At 40.4% G+C, this 19,484-nt stretch overlaps 2 protein-coding genes across 5 annotated transcripts in view; one reads left to right on the forward strand and one right to left on the reverse strand.

Annotated features, from left to right (window-relative positions):
* LOC148373420 (uncharacterized) overlaps positions 1 to 19,484 on the reverse strand; it is a 28,155-nt gene that overhangs the window by 4,341 nt on the left and 4,330 nt on the right. For all 4 annotated transcript variants that reach the window (XR_015847191.1, XM_088320378.1, XM_088320368.1 and 1 more), the window contains 2 exons: positions 5,452 to 5,525; positions 4,631 to 4,755 (listed from right to left, as the gene is read on the reverse strand). Coding sequence is in view for 3 of the 4 variants with exons in the window: in XM_088320378.1 (XP_088176504.1) it covers positions 4,631 to 4,755; positions 5,452 to 5,525 (199 nt within the window). In the remaining variant the exon portion in view is untranslated. The remainder of the gene's footprint in view (positions 1 to 4,630; positions 4,756 to 5,451; positions 5,526 to 19,484) is intronic.
* LOC148373421 (ras-related protein Rab-37) lies at positions 1,722 to 18,974 on the forward strand. Its single transcript, XM_088320349.1, has 9 exons — positions 1,722 to 2,270; positions 3,972 to 4,082; positions 12,280 to 12,321; positions 12,799 to 12,865; positions 13,000 to 13,052; positions 13,340 to 13,405; positions 14,001 to 14,057; positions 14,942 to 15,018; positions 17,149 to 18,974. Exons 1-9 carry the CDS (start codon positions 2,160 to 2,162, stop codon positions 17,252 to 17,254), a joined length of 690 nt encoding a protein of 229 aa, XP_088176475.1. The 5' UTR covers positions 1,722 to 2,159; the 3' UTR covers positions 17,255 to 18,974.

The raw sequence follows: 19,484 nt of genomic DNA on the forward strand, positions 1-19,484 counted from the left end.
TCAGGGGCGTTCAAATGAATTAAGTAAAAATAAAAGCTAGTTTCCTGTGCTCGATGGTTAACACCTGTGGCGCAAATAAGTCAGATGTTGTCTCATCTGTCTTCTGCAGCTCTATTGGATTTTTTAAAAAGCCTGTAGGAAACGGCGTTTTACTCGTGAATAAACACGCACGTAAGCGTGTGCGCGCGTCTCCGTTCGTTTTAGTGAGCCGGCTCTTTCGGCTTGACTCACTAAAGAGGGCAGTTGTCTCTCTGCTCCCAAACGCTTCTGGAAAGGGTGAGGAGAGAAATGTAGCGCACGAAACAAAGAGTGAGAAAGAGAAACAGATAGAGAAAGAGAGAGCAAGATAGACCAAAAGAGAAAGGAAGAGAAAGGGAGGGCGCAGAAGAAAGAGTGAAAAAGAGAGACACATAGAGAAAGAAAGAGCGAAAGAGACCAAAAGAGAAATGGAGAGAAAGGGAGAGAAAGGGAGAGAAAGGGAGAGCGCAGAAGAAAGAGTAAAAAAGAGAGAAAGACAGAGAAAGAAAGAGCAAGAAAGACCAAAAAAGAGAGAGATGGAGAAAAAGGGAGAGTGTGAAACAAAGGGAGAAAGAGAGAAGGGAGAGGGAGAGAAGAGAGAAGGGAAAGAAAGAAAGCGCAAAAGACCAAGAGAGAATGAGAGAGAGCGAGAGAGAGAGAGAGAGAGAGAGGGGGGGGGGGGAGAGGTGGGGAGCGGGAGAGTGCAGAAGAAAGAGTGAGGAAGAGGGACGAATGGAGAAAGAAAGAGCAAGAGAGGCAAAAAGATAAAAAAGAGAGAGAGAGGGGGGAAGAGAGAGGGAGAAAAAGGTAAAAAAGATAAATGGAGAGTAAAATGGAAAAGAGAGAGATAGAGAAGAAGCGAGACAGACAAAGGGAGAAAAGTGAGAGAGAATGAGAAAGTGTGACAGGGGGAAAACGAGAGAAAAAAGATAAATAGAGAGAGTAAAATGAGAAAGAGGGACGGAAAGAGATAGAGAAAGAGGGAGAAAGAAAAGAGAAAGGGAGAGAAGGAGAAAAAAGAGAGACAGATAGAGAAATAAAGAGCAAGAGAGACCAAAAGAGAGAGAGAGATAAAAGGAGAGAAAGGGAGAGTGTGAAACAAAGAGTGAGAAAGAGAGACAGATAAAGAAAGAGAGGGCAAGAGAGACAAAGAGAGAGAGCTAGGGAGTGAAGGGAGAGGGAGAGAAGGGAAAGAAATATATATATATATATATATATATATATATATATATATATATATATATATATGAGAGAGAGAGAGAGAGAGAGAGAGGGGGGGGAGGGGTGCAGAAGAAAGAGTGAGGAAGAGAGACAGATAGAGAAAGAAAGAGCAAGAGGGACAAAGAGATAAATAGAGAGAGAGGGAGAAAAAGAGGAAAAAGGATAAAGTGAGAGAGTAAAGTGAAAAAGAGATAGAGAAGGTGAGAGACAGACAAAGGGAGAAAAGTGAGAGAGAAAGAGAAAGTATGACAGGGAATGAGAGAAAAAAGATAAATCGAGAGAGTAAAATAAGAGAGATAGAAAGAGATAGAAAGAGATAGAGAGAGAGGGAGAGAGAAAATAGAAATGGAGAGGCGAAAGATAAAAAGAGAGATCAAAGGAGAGAAATGAGAGGGGAGAGAAAGTGAGAAAGAGAGAGAGAAAGAGGGAGAGCATTTTGATGGGAGCTCCTTGTTGATGGGAAACCTGCTCTTGTAGCTCACTTCAAAGAGCCGGCTCATAGAACCGTCTCGTTCTTAAACAACCGATCGCTATCATACACAGTTGACGCTGCCGCCACGCACACTTCTACAATTCATACCTTCTGCCCACGCCAGGATGGAAAACACAGACATGTTGTCGCCCGGGCTTCATTTACTGCTTTCATGACTACCGATTGCTTCTAAATGGTTTCTCCCCAGCTTAACATTTTTTTTAATAAACACTGAAGGGTGCGCTTTTTCCATTTCCGCTCCCGAGTGATCATCATTTTTGTGACTGCTCAGCATGCAAGCAAATGGTCGGGGGACCGCTGAAGACACAGACTGAAATCCACCGCCAAAATAAATCCCCAGACACAAGACTGCGCGCGTCCTTTTTTTGTGGACTACATCCTGAACTAGAGTGACTTTGGCTCCTTGAACGCATCATTAGCCTTCGCGATGACCACCAGGAAGGGATCGTTGACGCAAAAACAGTCTAAAAACGGGACGTCCAAATATGTGTTGGAGCGGTGCGCTTCTATTAACGAGTATTATGACATTGCATTTAAGGTGTGTATTTTTCTCCTTTGGGGTATTTGAGCAAATACAAGTGTATCATGCAACGGGTTGTTTAAAAACATGGTGTCTTTTTCTGTTCTTTTTAGTGCAGATCCAAAGTTTGTACTGTTTTCTCACGAGAGCAAGCCTGTAAATATTTCCTTTGCCCACGTGTATTGATGCAAATATTTGTTAAGGGTGGACTTGTTTTACCCCTCCCATTCCAAAAGCAGGGAAGACACACCTGTTACTGTCAAGATGCTCACACAATGGCTGTGTTTAATTGCACTGAGCAATTCATTGGTGGCGAGTTCAAGTGAATCATTGCCTGCATTGACTCAAGTGATCTCCATTAGGCACAGCTAGCAACATGTATCGCTTGCAAATGAAGTGCAGGTTATTTTGAGGGGTATACTCAGATATGCAAAATGTATGTGAAAGGTACATTGTTTTTGCATGAAATTGATATACATTTCATCGGTATGTTCCGATTATTTTCCGACATGATGCTAATTGAAGACATGTCTTGTATCTGTCATCCTGAGCTGTGACGTCATCAGAGGAAGACCATGTTAATTAGTCGAAGAGGTTTGAAGCGAGGGCTTGATAGTTTTGTGCAGAATGCCTAGGCATTGTGTTGTAGGTGGAGTGAGTAATGGTACAACAAAGGGCGAACCCCCCCCCCCCCCACCAAAAAAAAACCAAAAAAAAAACAGTCGTGTCTTGTCTTTGTAATTCTAAAATGTGAGGTCATCAGAGGAAAACCAGCACCCTGGCAAACCAGTCGCCGTATTGTTTTATGTTTTGTTTAAAGAGGTTATGAATGTTTTAAGCAAAGTTTTGGTAGTTTTTGTAGAGAATTCCTAGGTGTTGTGAATCAGGTGGATGCAGTAATGGTACAATAAAGAGTGAGCCAAAAAGCGGCTAAATGGCAAACAATACATAGCCGCCAAGGGGGGGCTAATAGGGACTGTAGGCTCGAGAGAAAAAATGTGAGGGTAGCCGACCAAAAAACACGCAATGATCAGCCGGACTAGCCTGAAGCTAACAATGAAAAGCCGCAACAGCGATAAACGCAAAGCCGTCAGGGAATGGACACAGCAAAACCGGGGCTTACACCACTCTGGCCAGTCAAACAACACACGGTGGGCAGCTAACGAGAGCTAACTGGGAGCAAAAAAAACGGGAAAGCCCTCGGCAGCCCCATCCTCAACGGGGAGCTCGCTCGACAAAATTATACCAACCGAAATTAGCGGTATGCAATCGCTGTTCACTACAATCACTGTTTTGGAGGGAGCCTCACATGTTGTGTTAATGGGATTCCCAATTTTGAAACGTTTATGTTCCTTAGGTCAACTTCGAGACTAAATTTCTGGAGTCCCTCGGCTCATAGAATATTTTGCATGATTGAAAAGAGGAACACCAGACATTCTGTGTCCAATTGAGAATACCTTTTTAAAGAGGCTCATAATAGGTTTGGATGCAGTTCCATGTCACTATTATAGCAACCAAAATCACCATTTGCCCTTATTTTGGTTCTTTAAAGACACGGCTAACAAATCCAGAGGTCACATGTTGCCATCTGCTGTGTAGGTTTTCCACAGAAAAGGATTCCCGCAACTTTAAATGTATATTTCCTCCACAGATGAAATGCGACTGTAATCAACAGCCCATTCTTTCCCTTCGCTGATTGTATTTGTTCTGCTTGAATAGGTGATGCTGCTAGGAGACTCCTCCGTAGGAAAGACGTGCATCTTACTGCGATTTAAAGACGGAGCCTTTGTGGGCGGGAACTTCATTGCCACCGTCGGAATCGACTTTAGGGTGAGAGCGATCCCGTTGCAAAACGCCCACTCGCATTTGTCATTTGTCTCCTCGTCAATCTGAAGAGTGTCGAGTGAGCCTGCTCTTGAACGTCACCTTGCTTCCATCTGACGGCGCCTAATGTACGAATCCAATCAGCCGAGTCGACGGCCCACTTGTGCCGCCAAGGGGCCACCGGCCACATAGCTCCCACATCCTCGGCTCCTTCACTCAGTTTCTCTCAACCGGTTGCACGCTACTGTGCACACAACCGTGCACACTACTGTGCAGTGAAACCTTGTGTGGTGTGTCACAGGGAATTGTGCATTAACAATTGCATTTGGAAAAAAAAGGCATAGAGTGCAAATTTGCATATTAAGACGTCCTGTGACTCTAGTTGACTCGATCCCCAGAAGACATGCGCACTATGTTAAAGAGTGAAAGCAGCAACCCGAGTAAGACGGCATATGTCAAATTGGCTTTTAACATTTCCTCTGAGCATAATCGATACAGTAAGTTTTGTAATTATGCATTTCTGTGGACGGTTACCCAATGTGGAACCTATTTACCTGTGAGGTCATCACCTGGCTGCAGTCCTGAATCTGTTTTGGCACGCCAGCGTAGCTTGATTTCTTTGTTCAACTCATCAAGCCGGATATTATCTATCTGCAGTGACCTGCGCTGAGGTGCGTGTCTAGTGGGGCACAGAGGGATTTACGAATGAATGAATCTACATCTTCTTCATCATTTGATTTACAGAGAAAAAAAGCTATACGTTAACTATAGCATAGAAAACAATGTTTTATTGTCTTTTTTTTCCTCTATGAGCTGCTCTATTTGAATAAAAGCATCGATTGATAGGTCGTACTCTGTCAAGGTTGGTTTACTGTAAAAATGTAATCCAATACAGTTACTAATTACCTGTTGAAAATGTAATCAGTAACGAAGTCTAAATCCTATAACAATGAAATAATGTAACTGGATTACTTCCGTTTACTTTTTTATTACTCCGATACCAAATATGCTTATAAAAGACAACCAAACAAAATACATAAAAAATGACTAAATTCTGTCTAAGATAAATGAACAATCTAACCTTGAAAAAGACAGAGGAAACCAAGGTCAGGTAATTGTAGTCCTACAAAAACGTGCTGTAATTTTAACCACGTAGTATTTGGCAGAAACAAGATTTTGTCTTTCACATGGCAGACAAGATATAATTTTTTTTGTTTACCTTATGAGCACATTAAGAGTGGTGTCTGTGATTTTAAAATATCCGACATGCTGATGCCATCTGCTGGCCGGAATCATCATAGCAGCCACTGTTAAGCTGCTTGCCTGCCGTACATGTACATGTCTCTCTTAGACTCTTCTTTTTTTTTTTTTTTACCTTTTTTGGGGGGGGTTTGTTGGCGTTTGGACTGTATTTAAAACAGTCCTCTTCTTCTTTTCACCATTTTCATCCTGTAATGATAGACAACCTTGAGCATGCGTGAAAATTCACTCTACTTCACACCAATCCAACAGAGTGAGTGCTACATTAAAGGAGAATTAAAATACTGACAAAAAGAAAAGTGCTCTTTACCTCCAACACATTGTGACAAACATGCAGTGGTAGATGAGTTGGTCGTCTGGTCATAATTACTACGAAGCGTGTGTACTCCGTGTGTGTGCCTCATCTCTCTCTGTCTCATGTCAGTGATTGAAATTTAAATGGACAAAATTCGTCTAGCGGTCCATTATGTACACGTAAATAAAATGGTAATCCTTATTTAACTAAAGGTACTTGTAATTTGATCACGTCTTTGTTTCTGTTACTGTAACGGAATACAATTACTTACAATGAGTTTTTGTAACCGAATTACGTATCGGCGTTGCATGTATTCAGTTACCGCCAACCCTGTCCCCTATTATGAAAAAAAGTCCATGCAATGAGAAAAAAATACTATAATTGTATGTTTTCCGGGCTGAGGTGTGCGTTAACTCGGAATACTTGGTCTCACTATCGTCCTCTGACATGAGGCAAGAGAATTGGTTACATACCTCTGCATCTGCAGATGCTGAGCACAGTAATACGTTGCCTACTAATTGTATTAATGATATTATATAATGTAAAAATGTAACAATTTTGAAAAAGAAAATCCAAAAATAGTGATGTACAAGAGAAAGATTTTTAACACTCCATTAGTATAACCTTTAAATATATATATATTTTTTATGTTTCCGTGATGACAGTTGTGGATGTGCCTCCCCCGGCTCCTCTGGCTCCACGCCATTGTCTACCTGCTACCAATATACTGATGTTTTTCATTTACATCAAATGTTTTCATATGTTGTACAATATATATAAAATACAACAATCCGAATAATTTAATCTGGAGCCTAGAATTGCATAAAACAATTCTAGGGTTGGTGAGCCCCCACATTTTTCCCCCCAAAAATTTGTCTTTTCCCAAATAAGGTTGAGAAACGTTAACCTAAGTCAACCTACCACCTGACCTCTGAGAATCCTCTATCGTTGTCTTGCATGTAAATAAGTACACACACGAGAACAATTGTTGTCTGCCTGGAGTTGTGTACTGCTGGGATAGCTAGAGCATCAAAGATAATATGTATTGAATAGCTTAGTCCCCCAGAAACAACGCTCTCTTGAAAGTGGTATTTTATTAGTGTACCCGCTTAACCTTTTCCCTCCAATCAACACAAAACACTCCCGGCTAATGGTGAGACAACCACGGTTAGTTTAGGGCGGAAATTGTGTTGCATTAGCCGGAGTGATGTATTGTCTCGGCGAGAGAGACATTAGGCAGGGTAATGGTCAACTGACAGGGTTCTGGAGCTCGTCTCCTTCGAGGACAATTCGTTTTTCCACCACTCGAGGAAATTTAACAGGTCCTGCCGGCAGGATCCGTGGACAAGGAACCGAGACCAAAGAAAAAGACGCTTGATTAGTCTTCTGGCTTCTTTGGGCCATGAAAGAGATGTTCAAAAAACTGGAGAATGGAGTAATGTGAGAGAAAACTGTTGAGTGCTAAGGTTACGGGTGTATGAGAAGGCAGGCTGTGCTGTTTTGTCAGTTTGTAACATGGCCAGGCTATTTTGAGCATGTTTCCTTGTAGCAGTTACTCAGCATGCAGGCTCATCTCACATCATAATTGGGGGGAAAATAGAAAGCCATGGCAACTAATGCAGGGGTTGAACCATATCCATAATAAGGGAGTGCCATATGCAGCAGGTGGCTTCTGCTGCCTATGTAAAGTATCAACGCATCTTCCATTTTTCCCTACTCCCAGCCGTGTTCTTTTTTTTTGTCACACATATTTTGGTTGCGTTTTCATATTCACACTTGCCTTATCTGTGAATTGCTTTCTGGTGGCAAGGTTATCATTAGGAAAGGGTAACAAACGCAATTCTGCTCAATGGTGGACCACGGGATCTGCAAAGCTAATCGCAATAGTTTTTAAGACAGTGGTCAGCAACCACCGAGCTGCAAAGAAAGAAAAAAAAGGTGCCTTATTATCTGCTTTTACCACATTACAGTAATTCGTATATAAAAGCATTTTCCTCACCGCTCCCCACCGAAAAGAAAAAAATATCTCAGTTTGGGTGAGCAGTGAGAGTGCCACTAACCACTAGTTGACTAGAATTGTAGACGACACACTGTTTTTTAAGGTATTGGATTTTATCATTATCACACTATTTTTACTCAAGATTGTAATGGAGCGTTATGGGAAGAAGTCCATCAAAAACACTGTTGGATAACGTGGTACCTCAGGGAAAAATAGTCTGATGATTAGGTCAAATTTTTTCCTATGTCATCCAGATCCTTAATGGGCCAATGATTACACAGTGTATTACGCTTAATCGTTTTATTAAAATGATTACTATTATCGTTGTTGTTTTTATTACTAATGTTATTATTTGGCCGGGACGAAAGAATATTGACAGGTTGAACTGGTCCGTGGTACGGAAAAGGTCGTGGACTACTGTTTTAAGACACATGAGTTTACATTCACTCTCACTTAGAAGTGGTACTATATATTGAAATAAATTGAAAAATAATTACGCAGGCGGAAAATATAACAATAGTTATAGTTGTGAGTTTCTGAATGACAAACAAGGTAAGAATCCCAAGTTTTCTGTTTACTACCTCCAAAATAACGTGACGGCTCGAGTGCCTCTTATCAAGCTTGAATGTACAATGTCCAGGGTTAATGTTACTGCCTCATAGTGCTATAACAACTTTATGCACATCTATTTCGTAATCCTGTCAAAAGTTTCTCGCTTCAAAGCATTATTTTACCACTACATGTTGCCCTTTGCTGTTGTGTATCAGAAAACCACAGCTAAAAAGCACAAAAAAGAATGCAAACTAACGAGACTCAAAGTCACTAAAAAAGGCATCATTTCTCTTTTTTGCCCAGCCTTTAGCAATATTTTTGGTTGTTGGGTACCTGACAATTATGTCAGCTCAGTTTAGGCAAGGCTCGTGCAAAATAATTGTTAATTTCTGGACCTACAAATATTTAAAAAAATTCACGTTTTTTTATGATAGTTCATGTATTTTGGTTTTTATCCAAATTAATATAGTTTTTTTGGAATGAATGGGAGGCGCTGAATAATACACGCTGTCACTTTTAAACTCAAAACATAAAAAAGCTTTAATTTATGAGTTCATTCTTTAAAATTAACTTACAAGTTAAAACTCCCTTAACTGAGTTAGTTTGAGCTAATATGCTAAGTAAAATGTGATACCTTTGGAGTTATGGCCAAATTAATTCCTGAGGTGAAGCTATTGTCTCTTGAGTTAAGGCTGTGTTAAATCATGACATAAAGCTGCTTTATTTCGAAGTAATAATACTTATTTCAAGTTTCAAGTCCAAACGTGGCACAGGCAAGTATGTGCATTTTTTACACACGCTTGATTAAACTCCTCTTTGTTTCATCTTTTTGGAGGTTTGGAAAGGTGTTTGAACTGTATTTGAAACAGGCATTTTCCTTCCTTTACCATTTTCATTACACTAACAAAAAACTGCGATGATGAGCATAGAGTCACTGTCCAATCTCCCTCTCCCCCCTTTCCTCGTACCAAATGTGTTGCGAATACCAGAAAGCTTTGCTAAAAGAAAGATAAAAGCAGATAGATGAAAGAAAAAGATAAAGGCTCTTTCAACTCAGTTGGGCATTGTCACACAAACTTTAAGGTGGTGTCTGTAACTTCAAAATATTGTACTGGCTGACGCCATCTTCTGGCATAAATCATCATTGCACAAGTGCAAGTATTTAATATTTTTCTATGCGCTCAAATAAATGCTTTCCTTTTCATATTTTTGGTGGTTTTAGTGGCCATTTGAACTCAAATTGAAACTGTACTTTTCTTACTTTCACCATTTTTATTCTAGAATAAAAGAAAACTGCCAGCACACACGTGAAATCACTCTCCTCCCCCGAGCACCCCATTAGCTAATAAGGGCTTGATCTCCTTTAGCCAGTAGTAACCAATTCAAATAATGATTGACACATTGGTTAGCCAATTCAATTCTGAACAGAACGATATTCACTGCGTATTCAAATTAGACACCAAAATCATAGTGTGCACCGTTATTATGCGCAAGTATGCACAATCTTTGATTGACTTCTGGAAAGAGAAGTCAAACATTTATAACTCTTTCAAAATGTTGAAAAAATTTGGCCAAAGTAAAATACACATTTGCAAAAATTTTAAAGCTCTTAACAGGACGTCTTTGAATGGCTACTTTACGAAACGGCTAGACCTTCCATTAGAAAAATGTGTAAAATACAATGTTTAACTTTTCAGATAGTGATCAAATTGGACAAGGTACCAGGAAAGGCTTCAAGCTGTTGTCTAACCTGTTTTCCAGCGAAGCTGCTCAAGCTACGCTCATTTGCAGGGATTTGATTTCAAAAAAGAATTCAGGCAAGAATAAAAAAAAACATTTTCTGTGTGTTCCAACTCAGATTACTCAATGTTATTAGTACTTGCAGTTCTAATTTTAGTTGGGGAGAAAACTTCAGAGTCTTACATTTCAAAAGACACCAAAACTGTCCATATTCTTCTAATGGTTCAAAAACAGCATTTAATTTATTTTGGGTATGTCTTGGATTGGGATTTTAGACAGATTTTGCAATAACGTTAAGGGGATAATAGAGAAAATACATTATCATACATTTTTTGAAGACCCCGGAATCAATGCATCCCACCCTTAACTAAATCTTGATTGGTGGAAAAAATCTTTTGTTTCCAAGAAGATGCAAATGACGGTGGTCAGTGCTAAGTCCCTCATTTAAGCTCCAACTGCAGATCACTTCTCCCTCTTGCCAAGGATGCTCAGTCACTCGCTGGCATTTAGTTAGTGGTAGGCTTGTAAAGTGTGTGTGATGTGAATGATCTTTAGAATTGATGTAGTGCCTTCACTCACAGCTAGATGTAACCTATTATTAAAACCAGTAACCTTGATTTAAATATGAAAAATACCGGTATAGGGGATTCACCCCAGAGGTAAAATTGAGCCTAAAAAAATCCAGCTCGACCTGACCGAGGCCTGCGGGTAGGTATTAAAGCCCGTCCCAGCCCTGGCCTGACCGATTAACATGATTTGTTGGACTGAACCTGAAGCAAACCAGAAATGTTCTCATTTTATTTGTGAGGACTCAAAAGGAGAGAGGATTTATGATAACAAATTAAAGCCTGTCTTTTGTTAAACCAGACTTTGTACACATTAACATCTTTTATGTTTCTGTGTCTACAGTGGTTACATTAACTGAAAAATTTCCATCAATGACTGATTGTTTAGGTCCTTAAAAATCTAGCACGGCACTTTAAAATAGAGAGGCAGAGAGAAAAACAATGACTGGTAGATACACGTTTAGTACAGTCAGCGAGAGAGAAGTCTTGGCCCGCCCCGAACGTAATGATTGGCATTTTAGTCCCAGCTGGGAAAAAAATTGGGTCAGGTTGGGCTTGGGTTTAAGATCTTCCCTCTGTCCACCCCTATAGAATTTCTGTTAAATAACTTGTACTGTTATTTTGTTAAGCAACCACAAAAAGGGCACTGTCTTTGTCTCCAACAATCAGTTGCGTACACAATTTGAATACAGTGGTACCTCTACTTACCAATGTCTCCACATACAGAGGTTTCAGGTTACAAAGTACCTGAACAGAATACTGCCTCTACTTACGAAGATTGCCTCTTGTTACGAAGCCAAAAATACAGTACAGTACGCTCCCAGAACGTAAACAAACTGGCTATCGCTATCTGCATTGCAACCTGGTGCACCTGCATGGATCCCAGCATACTCAGAGTTTAGTGTTTACAAATGAGGAGGAGGATTTCCGGCAAGATGCAGCCGTCATTCAATCAGCCCTAATCAAAGACATTTTAGCAAAGGTCCATGAAGCCTCGGAACTTGTGGAGAGAAATCACCCGGAAAAAGTGTTGACGAGTCGGGCTATCGCTACGTCTGCCTCGCGCCTTTCCGATGAATTTTTAAAAGCCGGAAAAAGCAGACGTCTTTGGAACAGTTTTTTAATAAACACAAGGCAAAAAGGTAAATTGATATTTTTATCATTTCCTTTATTTTTGTTATGTACATTATGTGCCTGCCGTTTTATATTTGTTGTGCGGTAATATAATTTCAATATGTATTTGTTTCATGAACTAATGCTCTTTTGTAGTTTATAAAAAAAAACAAAAAACAACATAGTTACTTTTGCGGGGCTTGGAACGGGTTAGCGCCTTTAAACACAAGTTGCTACTCGTGAAGTTTTCAGATTACGAAGCTACTCCCAGGATGAATTTAATTTGTAAATAGAGGTACCTCTGTACTTCCTTCTTTGGTCCTTTGTATTTTATTTTGTGTTTTTGCCTTGAGCTACCCCAACTGCTTCACACCAAACTTTAGAAATCAGATAGCCGCTCTGTGAGTTCACCGGAAATGAACTGCGGGATTCACTTGATATTCTGGCCATTGTCCTACTCACTGATGTTGCAGAGTGCTTTGCAATTAACTGCCTCTGGCAGCATTTACGAGCCACTTGTAACCATCTCTTTTCTTTAGCCACATGCTGCGCCTTTGTTCTTTTTCAGTCCACCCAAATGTGTGTCATTCATTCCTGTGCCATTTCCTACCAGCGCTATACTCTGCTAAGCTTGCGCCACATGTCTCATGGCTTTCTTCTCGCTTTTTCCTCCTTTAGAATAAAGTGGTTGACGTGGACAACCTGAAAGTCAAGCTCCAGGTGAGAGAGCACCCCATCTCCACCCACTTGTTTTGCTGCCACTCAAGAGAAGGATTATCTCATATGCAAATTTTGGGGTGGATTTCTTCACACAGAGGTGCCTAGTCGTTTACTGTTATAACCTGTTTGTGAGGAAGACTGGATGGTGACAAAATGGGATGCATTTGTTGTCGTTTTGAAGTCGCTTTAACTTCCAAATCAAAGTTGGCTGCAACAGATGTCAATTCTCCATTTATGTAGGATGGCACTGAATCAGTAACCACAACATGGACAATGGACCTTTGGAATTAATCTGGGAAAAAGGCAAAAATGATATAAAGCATTTAGCAAGCTGTTATCCCAAGAACTGACCAGACACAATTTAAGCTGCGAGGCTACCTTTTTTTTTACTTTTTTGGTTTGCACTTTGCAGTTCAACTAGTTCAGTGTGGCAACATTTATGCTTACGTCACGGTGTAATTATGCGGTTTGCTTTAGATCTGGGATACAGCCGGCCAAGAAAGATTCCGAAGTGTGACACACGCCTACTACCGAGATGCCCAAGGTAACCTTTACTCGTCGAGCTTAATTCCTCGTACTTTTACGTGGGAGGGCCCTTTAAAGATACGCAGCACCTTTGTTTGGAGTATATGATGTGCGTTAGCAGATGTTAGTAAAGCTGTCTTTTTCTTTTTACAGCACTACTTCTGCTTTATGATATCACCAATAAGCCATCATTTGACAACATTAGGGTAAGATTAAGACTATTTCCCCCCACCTCCCTTCCTGCTTCAAAAATGTCACTGCCAAATTTAGAAACCTTCAGTCCTTTTCGTCCACCCCGGGAGGCTCAATGTTATGAGAACAAGCCCGCCCGTGTTTCTCAATAAAGGAGTAAAATTTTTCCTCGGCTGCTCATTCCAACAGCCACTGATTGATGGACGTAGCCTCTGGGGACGAACACAAAGCAGTCTCGACATATTTGTTTGTAAACCAAGCGCATCTGACCGCTATGTCTTTCTGCCTTCACTTATTTAAGGCTTGGCTCAACGAAATACACGAGTACGCCCAGAAGGATGTGGTCATTATGTTGCTCGGCAACAAGGTGAGGAAAGCTTCTTTACTTTGTGTTCCACAAAACCTTACCATTCATTTAATTCCCAAACACAAACGTGCTTTGTCTGATTTGCCTGAAAAATGTAAAACCAACCCAAGAGATGAAGCAATCATAACAATCAGGTTGGAATTCAGGATTCCTCGCTTTATGCGTTTCCTTCCTGGAAAATATTTTCTGCACAATGCCTCCGGTGATGATGAGTCTCCTTGCTGCCAGCACCAGTCGTAACTAATCTGTCGTAAGACTCCCTCTGGTGGTTGTGTCAAGTCTGTGCTCACGAGTGGGATGGGGGAGGTCACGAATGTCAATGAGGCCTATTTAGCTTATTTTGTGGGGAGAGCAGCTTGGGTGGCGGCGTCAGGCCTTCACTTGAGGTTGAGTTTACGACACCCTTTCACTCAGCAGGAGCTTTGGCTCGGGAACATCCTCTTATCTGGGAGCCATGCAAGAGTGGCAGCCCCATAAGTTGATGAGCTGCGAGCACTTTGTGGGCCCCACATTGTCACAATGAAGCTCAGTGAAGCTATGACCTTTGACCTCAATCTTTGGGGCTGATGATTTATTTTATTCTGTGGCCTTGCAGGCGGACATGGCTGCAGAGAGAGTAGTTAAGACGGAGGATGGGGAAAAGTTGGCTAAGGTAAGGTTTGGAATATCTATCTGGGCAAAAGTTTTGGGACACCCCTTTTAATTCATTTTCAACATTAAAATAGCCAACCTCTTGACATATTTTACGCAATATAAACAGTATACTTCTATCTTTCATCCAGTGGAGGGGTTGTGAACGTATGGCTCGCGAACCAGATATCACACTTTTCATGAGTACATCTGGATCAAAGGTCCATGATAATCTTCTCTTTTGGTGTTTTGAAGCAACAAGACCGTCTGATTGTTTGGTCCAAAGTATTTAGAGCAAAGTTTCAACTACAGTTTACACTCACAGGGTTACACCAACAGACCCCGTTTTCACTGTATGTCGTGGTGCAACCGAAGACAAGTATCAAAAGGAAGAATACAAACTACGGAGACTCAAAGTAAATAAAACTGAAAATTTTTCTTTTCATTTTTTTGCCTATACTAACCATAACGTCAAGATTGCTGACAATGTTATTTGCTCTCTTTAGGTGAAGCTCATGTTATGTGAAGCAAATGCTAACTTCGACGCCTTCGAGTATCTTTCAAACATTTTTTAAATGTGCATGTATTCATGTATTTTTGCTTATTATTCGAATCAATATTGTTTTTTAATGCCTTTTTTGGACATTTATGAGGCTCAAACCAATTTAAACTGTCCCTTTAAATATCAGATGTAGTTGTAAATGTCAGGGTTAAAATACCCAATTGTAAAAAAGGCCACTAGAGGGCAGCGGTTAAAAGTTTTGGCCACCAACACAAGTACAAATACTCTGTACTACTGGTATAAATACCTGGTATCATTACCCAACTCTTTTCACGACGAAGCTGTCATGTTTTTTTCAGATGTGGAACTCACATGCACAGGCATTTGGTTTGTTTTTTTCTTAGGAGTACGGAGTTCCTTTCATGGAGACCAGCGCCAAGACTGGCGTCAACGTGGAACTGGCGTTTCTCGCCATCGCAAAGTAAGTGTTAAAGCCGCTTAGTGTTTTGGCATTAAGATCAAATCCCAACTTCAGCACCCAGACAGTAGTCACAGTAAAAGCCTAGATTAGAAAAGAGGCCAGTCTGTAGGAAAAACAACTGGTGGGAGGCTGCTGAAAATGCTTTCTATCGACTTTTAGGGGACGGATGCTACGTGGTCACCATGGCAACCATGGGGTGTCAATATAATGTGCAATATCATCCAGCTTCTGTTTTTGCTTTTGCTATAAAAGAAAAGTCAATTCGAAGGTCAATTGGATTGAAACCATAGTGGAAAAAGGACTATTGTGCTTGGGGCTTATTTATCATTTCAGAAGATGTGCTTATTTGGGGGGCGGGGGAGACTTTGATTTTAGTTTTCAGTTTTTTGATGCATCCCAGAATATAAATAACTGAATGTATTATTAGATTGGCATTTGCACAAAGCAAAGTGAACTGAAACTGGTTGGCCTGAATACAATTCAGTGGGTTCATGACTGACAGAGGCTGCAGAAAATAACAGGTTCAGTTTTAAGCAGTGAGCTGTTGAGGCCAAAATATCTTTCTTGTGCTGTGCACCAGTTTATTTTGTACTGTGCATCAATCCATTGCATATCTTGGATCAAGTATACATCAATTTGTTAGGCTACCTGATGTTCACATTTTAAAGGGACCCTTTCTTATATTTGAGCACTAGATGGATCTGTATTGTGTAGTGCAGGGGTGGCCAACCCGGTCCTCAAGAGCCGCATGTCCTGCATGTTTTTGGAGTTTCTCTGTTCAAATACAGGTGATCCCAATCACCTGGGTCATTATCAAGCTCCCGCACAGCTTGCAAACAATCTTAAAATTTGCATCACCTGAGAAACCTCCAAAACATGCAGGACATGCGGCTCTTGAGGACCGGGTTGGCCACCCCTGGTGTAGTGCAACCGGAAACGAGTGCTACAAAGAACAAGGAAGAACACAAACTATGGAGACGCAAAGAGACCAATCTGCATCTTTTGTCTTAATTTTTTCGCACAGCCTTTCAGAAAGTTTAAGGTTTTTGTGAATACCCTTAGCACCAAAATAGTGGACAATCGTTTAAGGCTTCCTCCAGGTGAGGTTCATGTTATGTAAAATAAATGCAATTTTTTTGACCTGCGAGTATATAAACAAATGCACCTTTATATGATAGTTTATGTATTTTGCTTATTCAAATCAATGTTTTTTTTTTTTTTTAGATAAATAACGTTTTTTGTCACTAGGAGGTGCTATATAATACACAATGTCCGTTTAAGCTTGGGATCAGCAACAAGCAGCTCTGGAATGGTAGAGGGCCTTTGAAAAGCCGCTATCTTGTTTGTGATCGACTTAGTTGGGGGCGGCAGTAGCTCAGGAGGTAGAGCGATCGTTTTAGGATTAAGGGATCCCAGTTCGAATCCCGGCTTGTCCGTGTTACATGTCGAAGTGTCCTTGGGTAAGACATTGAACCCCCAATTACCCCCAATAAGCAGGTTAGCGCCTTACATGGCTGCACAGATCACGGCACAATGTAAAGCGCTTTGGGAAGTCATTGACTTGAAAAACGCTATATAAATGCAGATCATTTCATTTCAGCTGCATGTGGCTCTTTGGCGCTCCCCAGTAGCTCCCTGACGCTTTTTCAAAATAGAAAATGATGAATGGAGTTGGACAAACATTCTTAACGTTTTTCATTTAATATAAAAATATATACAGTACACAATATTTGTTCCCTTCCTTATAAGGCTCATATAAAGTTTTAATTGTATTTGTGGCTCCAAATATTTGTTTTTGTTTTCGGTCCAATAAAGCTCTTTCAACATTTTGGGTTGAAAACCCCTGCTTTGAGCTAACAAGGAAGGCATCAGTCTGTTAAACGCTTGCAGGGGTGGTTACTTATGCTCAATGTCGTTATGGATGGTAAACATGATGAGGAGCCTGTCCAAGCTAATATGATTTGACAAAAATAATCGACGCTCCAAGGAAAACCATAACTCTGACATTTGAAATACAGTTATGAGAAACTAAAAACAGCTCCGCAGACCCATTTATTTATCTTTTAAAACTCATCCTCCTCATCAGTATATGACTTCCTGTCTTTGACTCGCTCATTTTCTTTCTTCAAGGGAGCTGAAGCACAGAAGCACCCATGAACCACATGAGCCCAAGTTCAAGATCCATGACTACATCGAATCTCAGAAGCACAAGACCAGTTGCTGCAGCCTTGTGTAGCTCAAATTAACACTGGGCTGGGAGAAGAATACACACTCACACACACACACACACACACACACACACACACGTGCATGCATGCTTATGAGAGGCCAATTGAAAAGGTAAATCACACGTGCTCACACATAAAAAATCATTCTCTCATCCATGCGCAACTATACTCTTAGATATAGTCATCCGCATGAAGAAACGCTACTATACACTCTCATTCTTACTACTTTACTCTCATACACACTGCTACACTCACTACACTACACATACAAACACAACTGTACTTTCTGATATACCCTTTCACTCCGATTACTATACTATCACACACCTACTACTATACTCTCACTTATATACTCTATCAAACACACTACTGTACTTGGGGCAACTTCAGAAGGACTGTACAAGATATACACACAAATCCCTGTACATCGCCATGGTTACCAAAAGTACCCACAGTAAAACAGCACTGAAAAAACCCTATAGTTATATCAATTTTGATAACGTGTAAGAAAGACTAGTAGAGTGTAAGAGAGTATACTAGTGTGGAAGAGTTTATAGTAGTGTGTGAGAGTGTATAGGGGTGAGTGTGAGTGTATATAATACTGGGCTTGGGAGTATAGTGGAATGTGTGCGAGAGTATAATTGTATGTGTGTAAAAGCAAAGTAGTGTGTGTACGTGTGAGAGAATGTGTGTTTGTGTGGGAGTATAATTCTACGCGGGAGAGAGTATAGTAGTGTATATGAGAGTATAGTAGTGTTTGTGCATGGGTATGACTCTATGAGAGTAAAGTTCTGCATGTGTGAGAGTATGATGTTACATGAAATTAAATGAAAGCAGCCTTGTGTAGCTCATTTGAAAGCAAGTTTGATATATTTTGCAAACAGCCTCTCATACATGTATACACGCGCATGCACACACACACACACAGGTGGAGATCAAGACAGAGGGAGGTGGGTGGGGGATAAATAAAACCAATCCCGGCACTAATCCGAAGAAGTGAGCGTCCTACTCTGCTCCACTCAACTGAATGACAGTGAATCCAATGGCCATCCCTTATTGAAAATGTGAATATCACTCTGTAAAGCGTGTCGTGGTCTCTGTGGTGAGAGTTGTTATAATATAATTTTCAAAAAAACAAAGCCAGGATTTACTTAACCGAGTGTGAAATCTGTCTGCAGGGACAATGGAGGAGTGTGTTTGCAGAATGCATGGACCTTTATTTGAATGAACAATCAATCTGACTGTTGCTGTGACTTTTCAGAGGCTGTCAATCGGAACAAAAATGTGTTTTGCCCTAGTCTTTACCACCATTAAGCGTGTACGTGCATTATCACTGTCAGACTGTAACTACATATTTATGTGTGCGATGCCGTGAGAATGAAATTTTGACCCTGTTTTTGGGTGAGCCAATCTGTCCACTCAAGGTTTGAACTCCATCCAACACACTGTTGCATATTTCCATGCTAAGGGATTACCCCGAAAACCTGAACATCGCTATTTCACAAGCATTCTAAAACGTAACCGTGTCTCTTTTAACAATTGATGTTGTTGTGGAGACTGTAGAGATGCTGTATTTGTTCCATGCACTGTATTGTCTGAATTTGTACAATGTTCATTTTCAATGTTTGCTTGTCACGTGTGTTTCTTCTTGGAGGTGTCACGTTGATCACAAAGTGCCATGAAAAAGTGCTTTGTTATCATATTATATAAAGTATATTTTGTAATGTATGTGGTGCTGTTTTCTACTGAGGCGTTTTGGGGAGGAAGTCGGGGGAGTAGGAGTGTGTTGAGTTCGGTCAGCCATGAGGTGGCAGTAATGTGCCTGTTCATTTTGTGCAAGGAAAAGTGGGACTTACTGGGATAGTGGTAAAGCTTTATTTCCTGCATCCTTGGTTTGAAGGGTTACTTTAAACATGTAATCCGATATATTTACTACTTACCTGTTGAATAACGTAACCAGTAACGTAGTCCAAGTACCATAATATTCTGGTAAGGTAACCTGTTTGCTTTCAATTAGTTCTGGATAACTCTTACACCAAATATGCTACAAAGAGAGAATCAAATAAAACAAGATTTAGTAATTGTATTTATATCAAGAAAAATGAACAATTGAACCTTGAAAAAGAAATAAAGGAAACCAAGACCAGGTAGTTGCATGCAATCTAACAAAAAAGTGCTATGACCACTAAGTTTAGTGTATTGAGCAAAAATAAAACTCTTTCACAGGTTATGCTCTGA

The sequence above is a fragment of the Urocampus carinirostris genome, chromosome 1, assembly GCF_059441175.1.
Source record: "Urocampus carinirostris isolate Australia breed hairy pipefish chromosome 1, RoL_Ucar_1.0, whole genome shotgun sequence".
Lineage (NCBI taxonomy): Eukaryota > Metazoa > Chordata > Actinopteri > Syngnathiformes > Syngnathidae > Urocampus > Urocampus carinirostris.

Coding starts and splice junctions, on each gene's coding strand:
- LOC148373421 (XM_088320349.1), top strand. CDS start 2,160: ATGACCACCAGGAAGGGATCGTTGACGCAAAAACAGTCTAAAAACGGG. Junction 12,322..12,798: donor ACCTGAAAGTCAAGCTCCAG/GTGAGAGAGCAC, acceptor GGTTTGCTTTAG/ATCTGGGATACAGCCGGCCA. Junction 13,053..13,339: donor CATCATTTGACAACATTAGG/GTAAGATTAAGA, acceptor CACTTATTTAAG/GCTTGGCTCAACGAAATACA.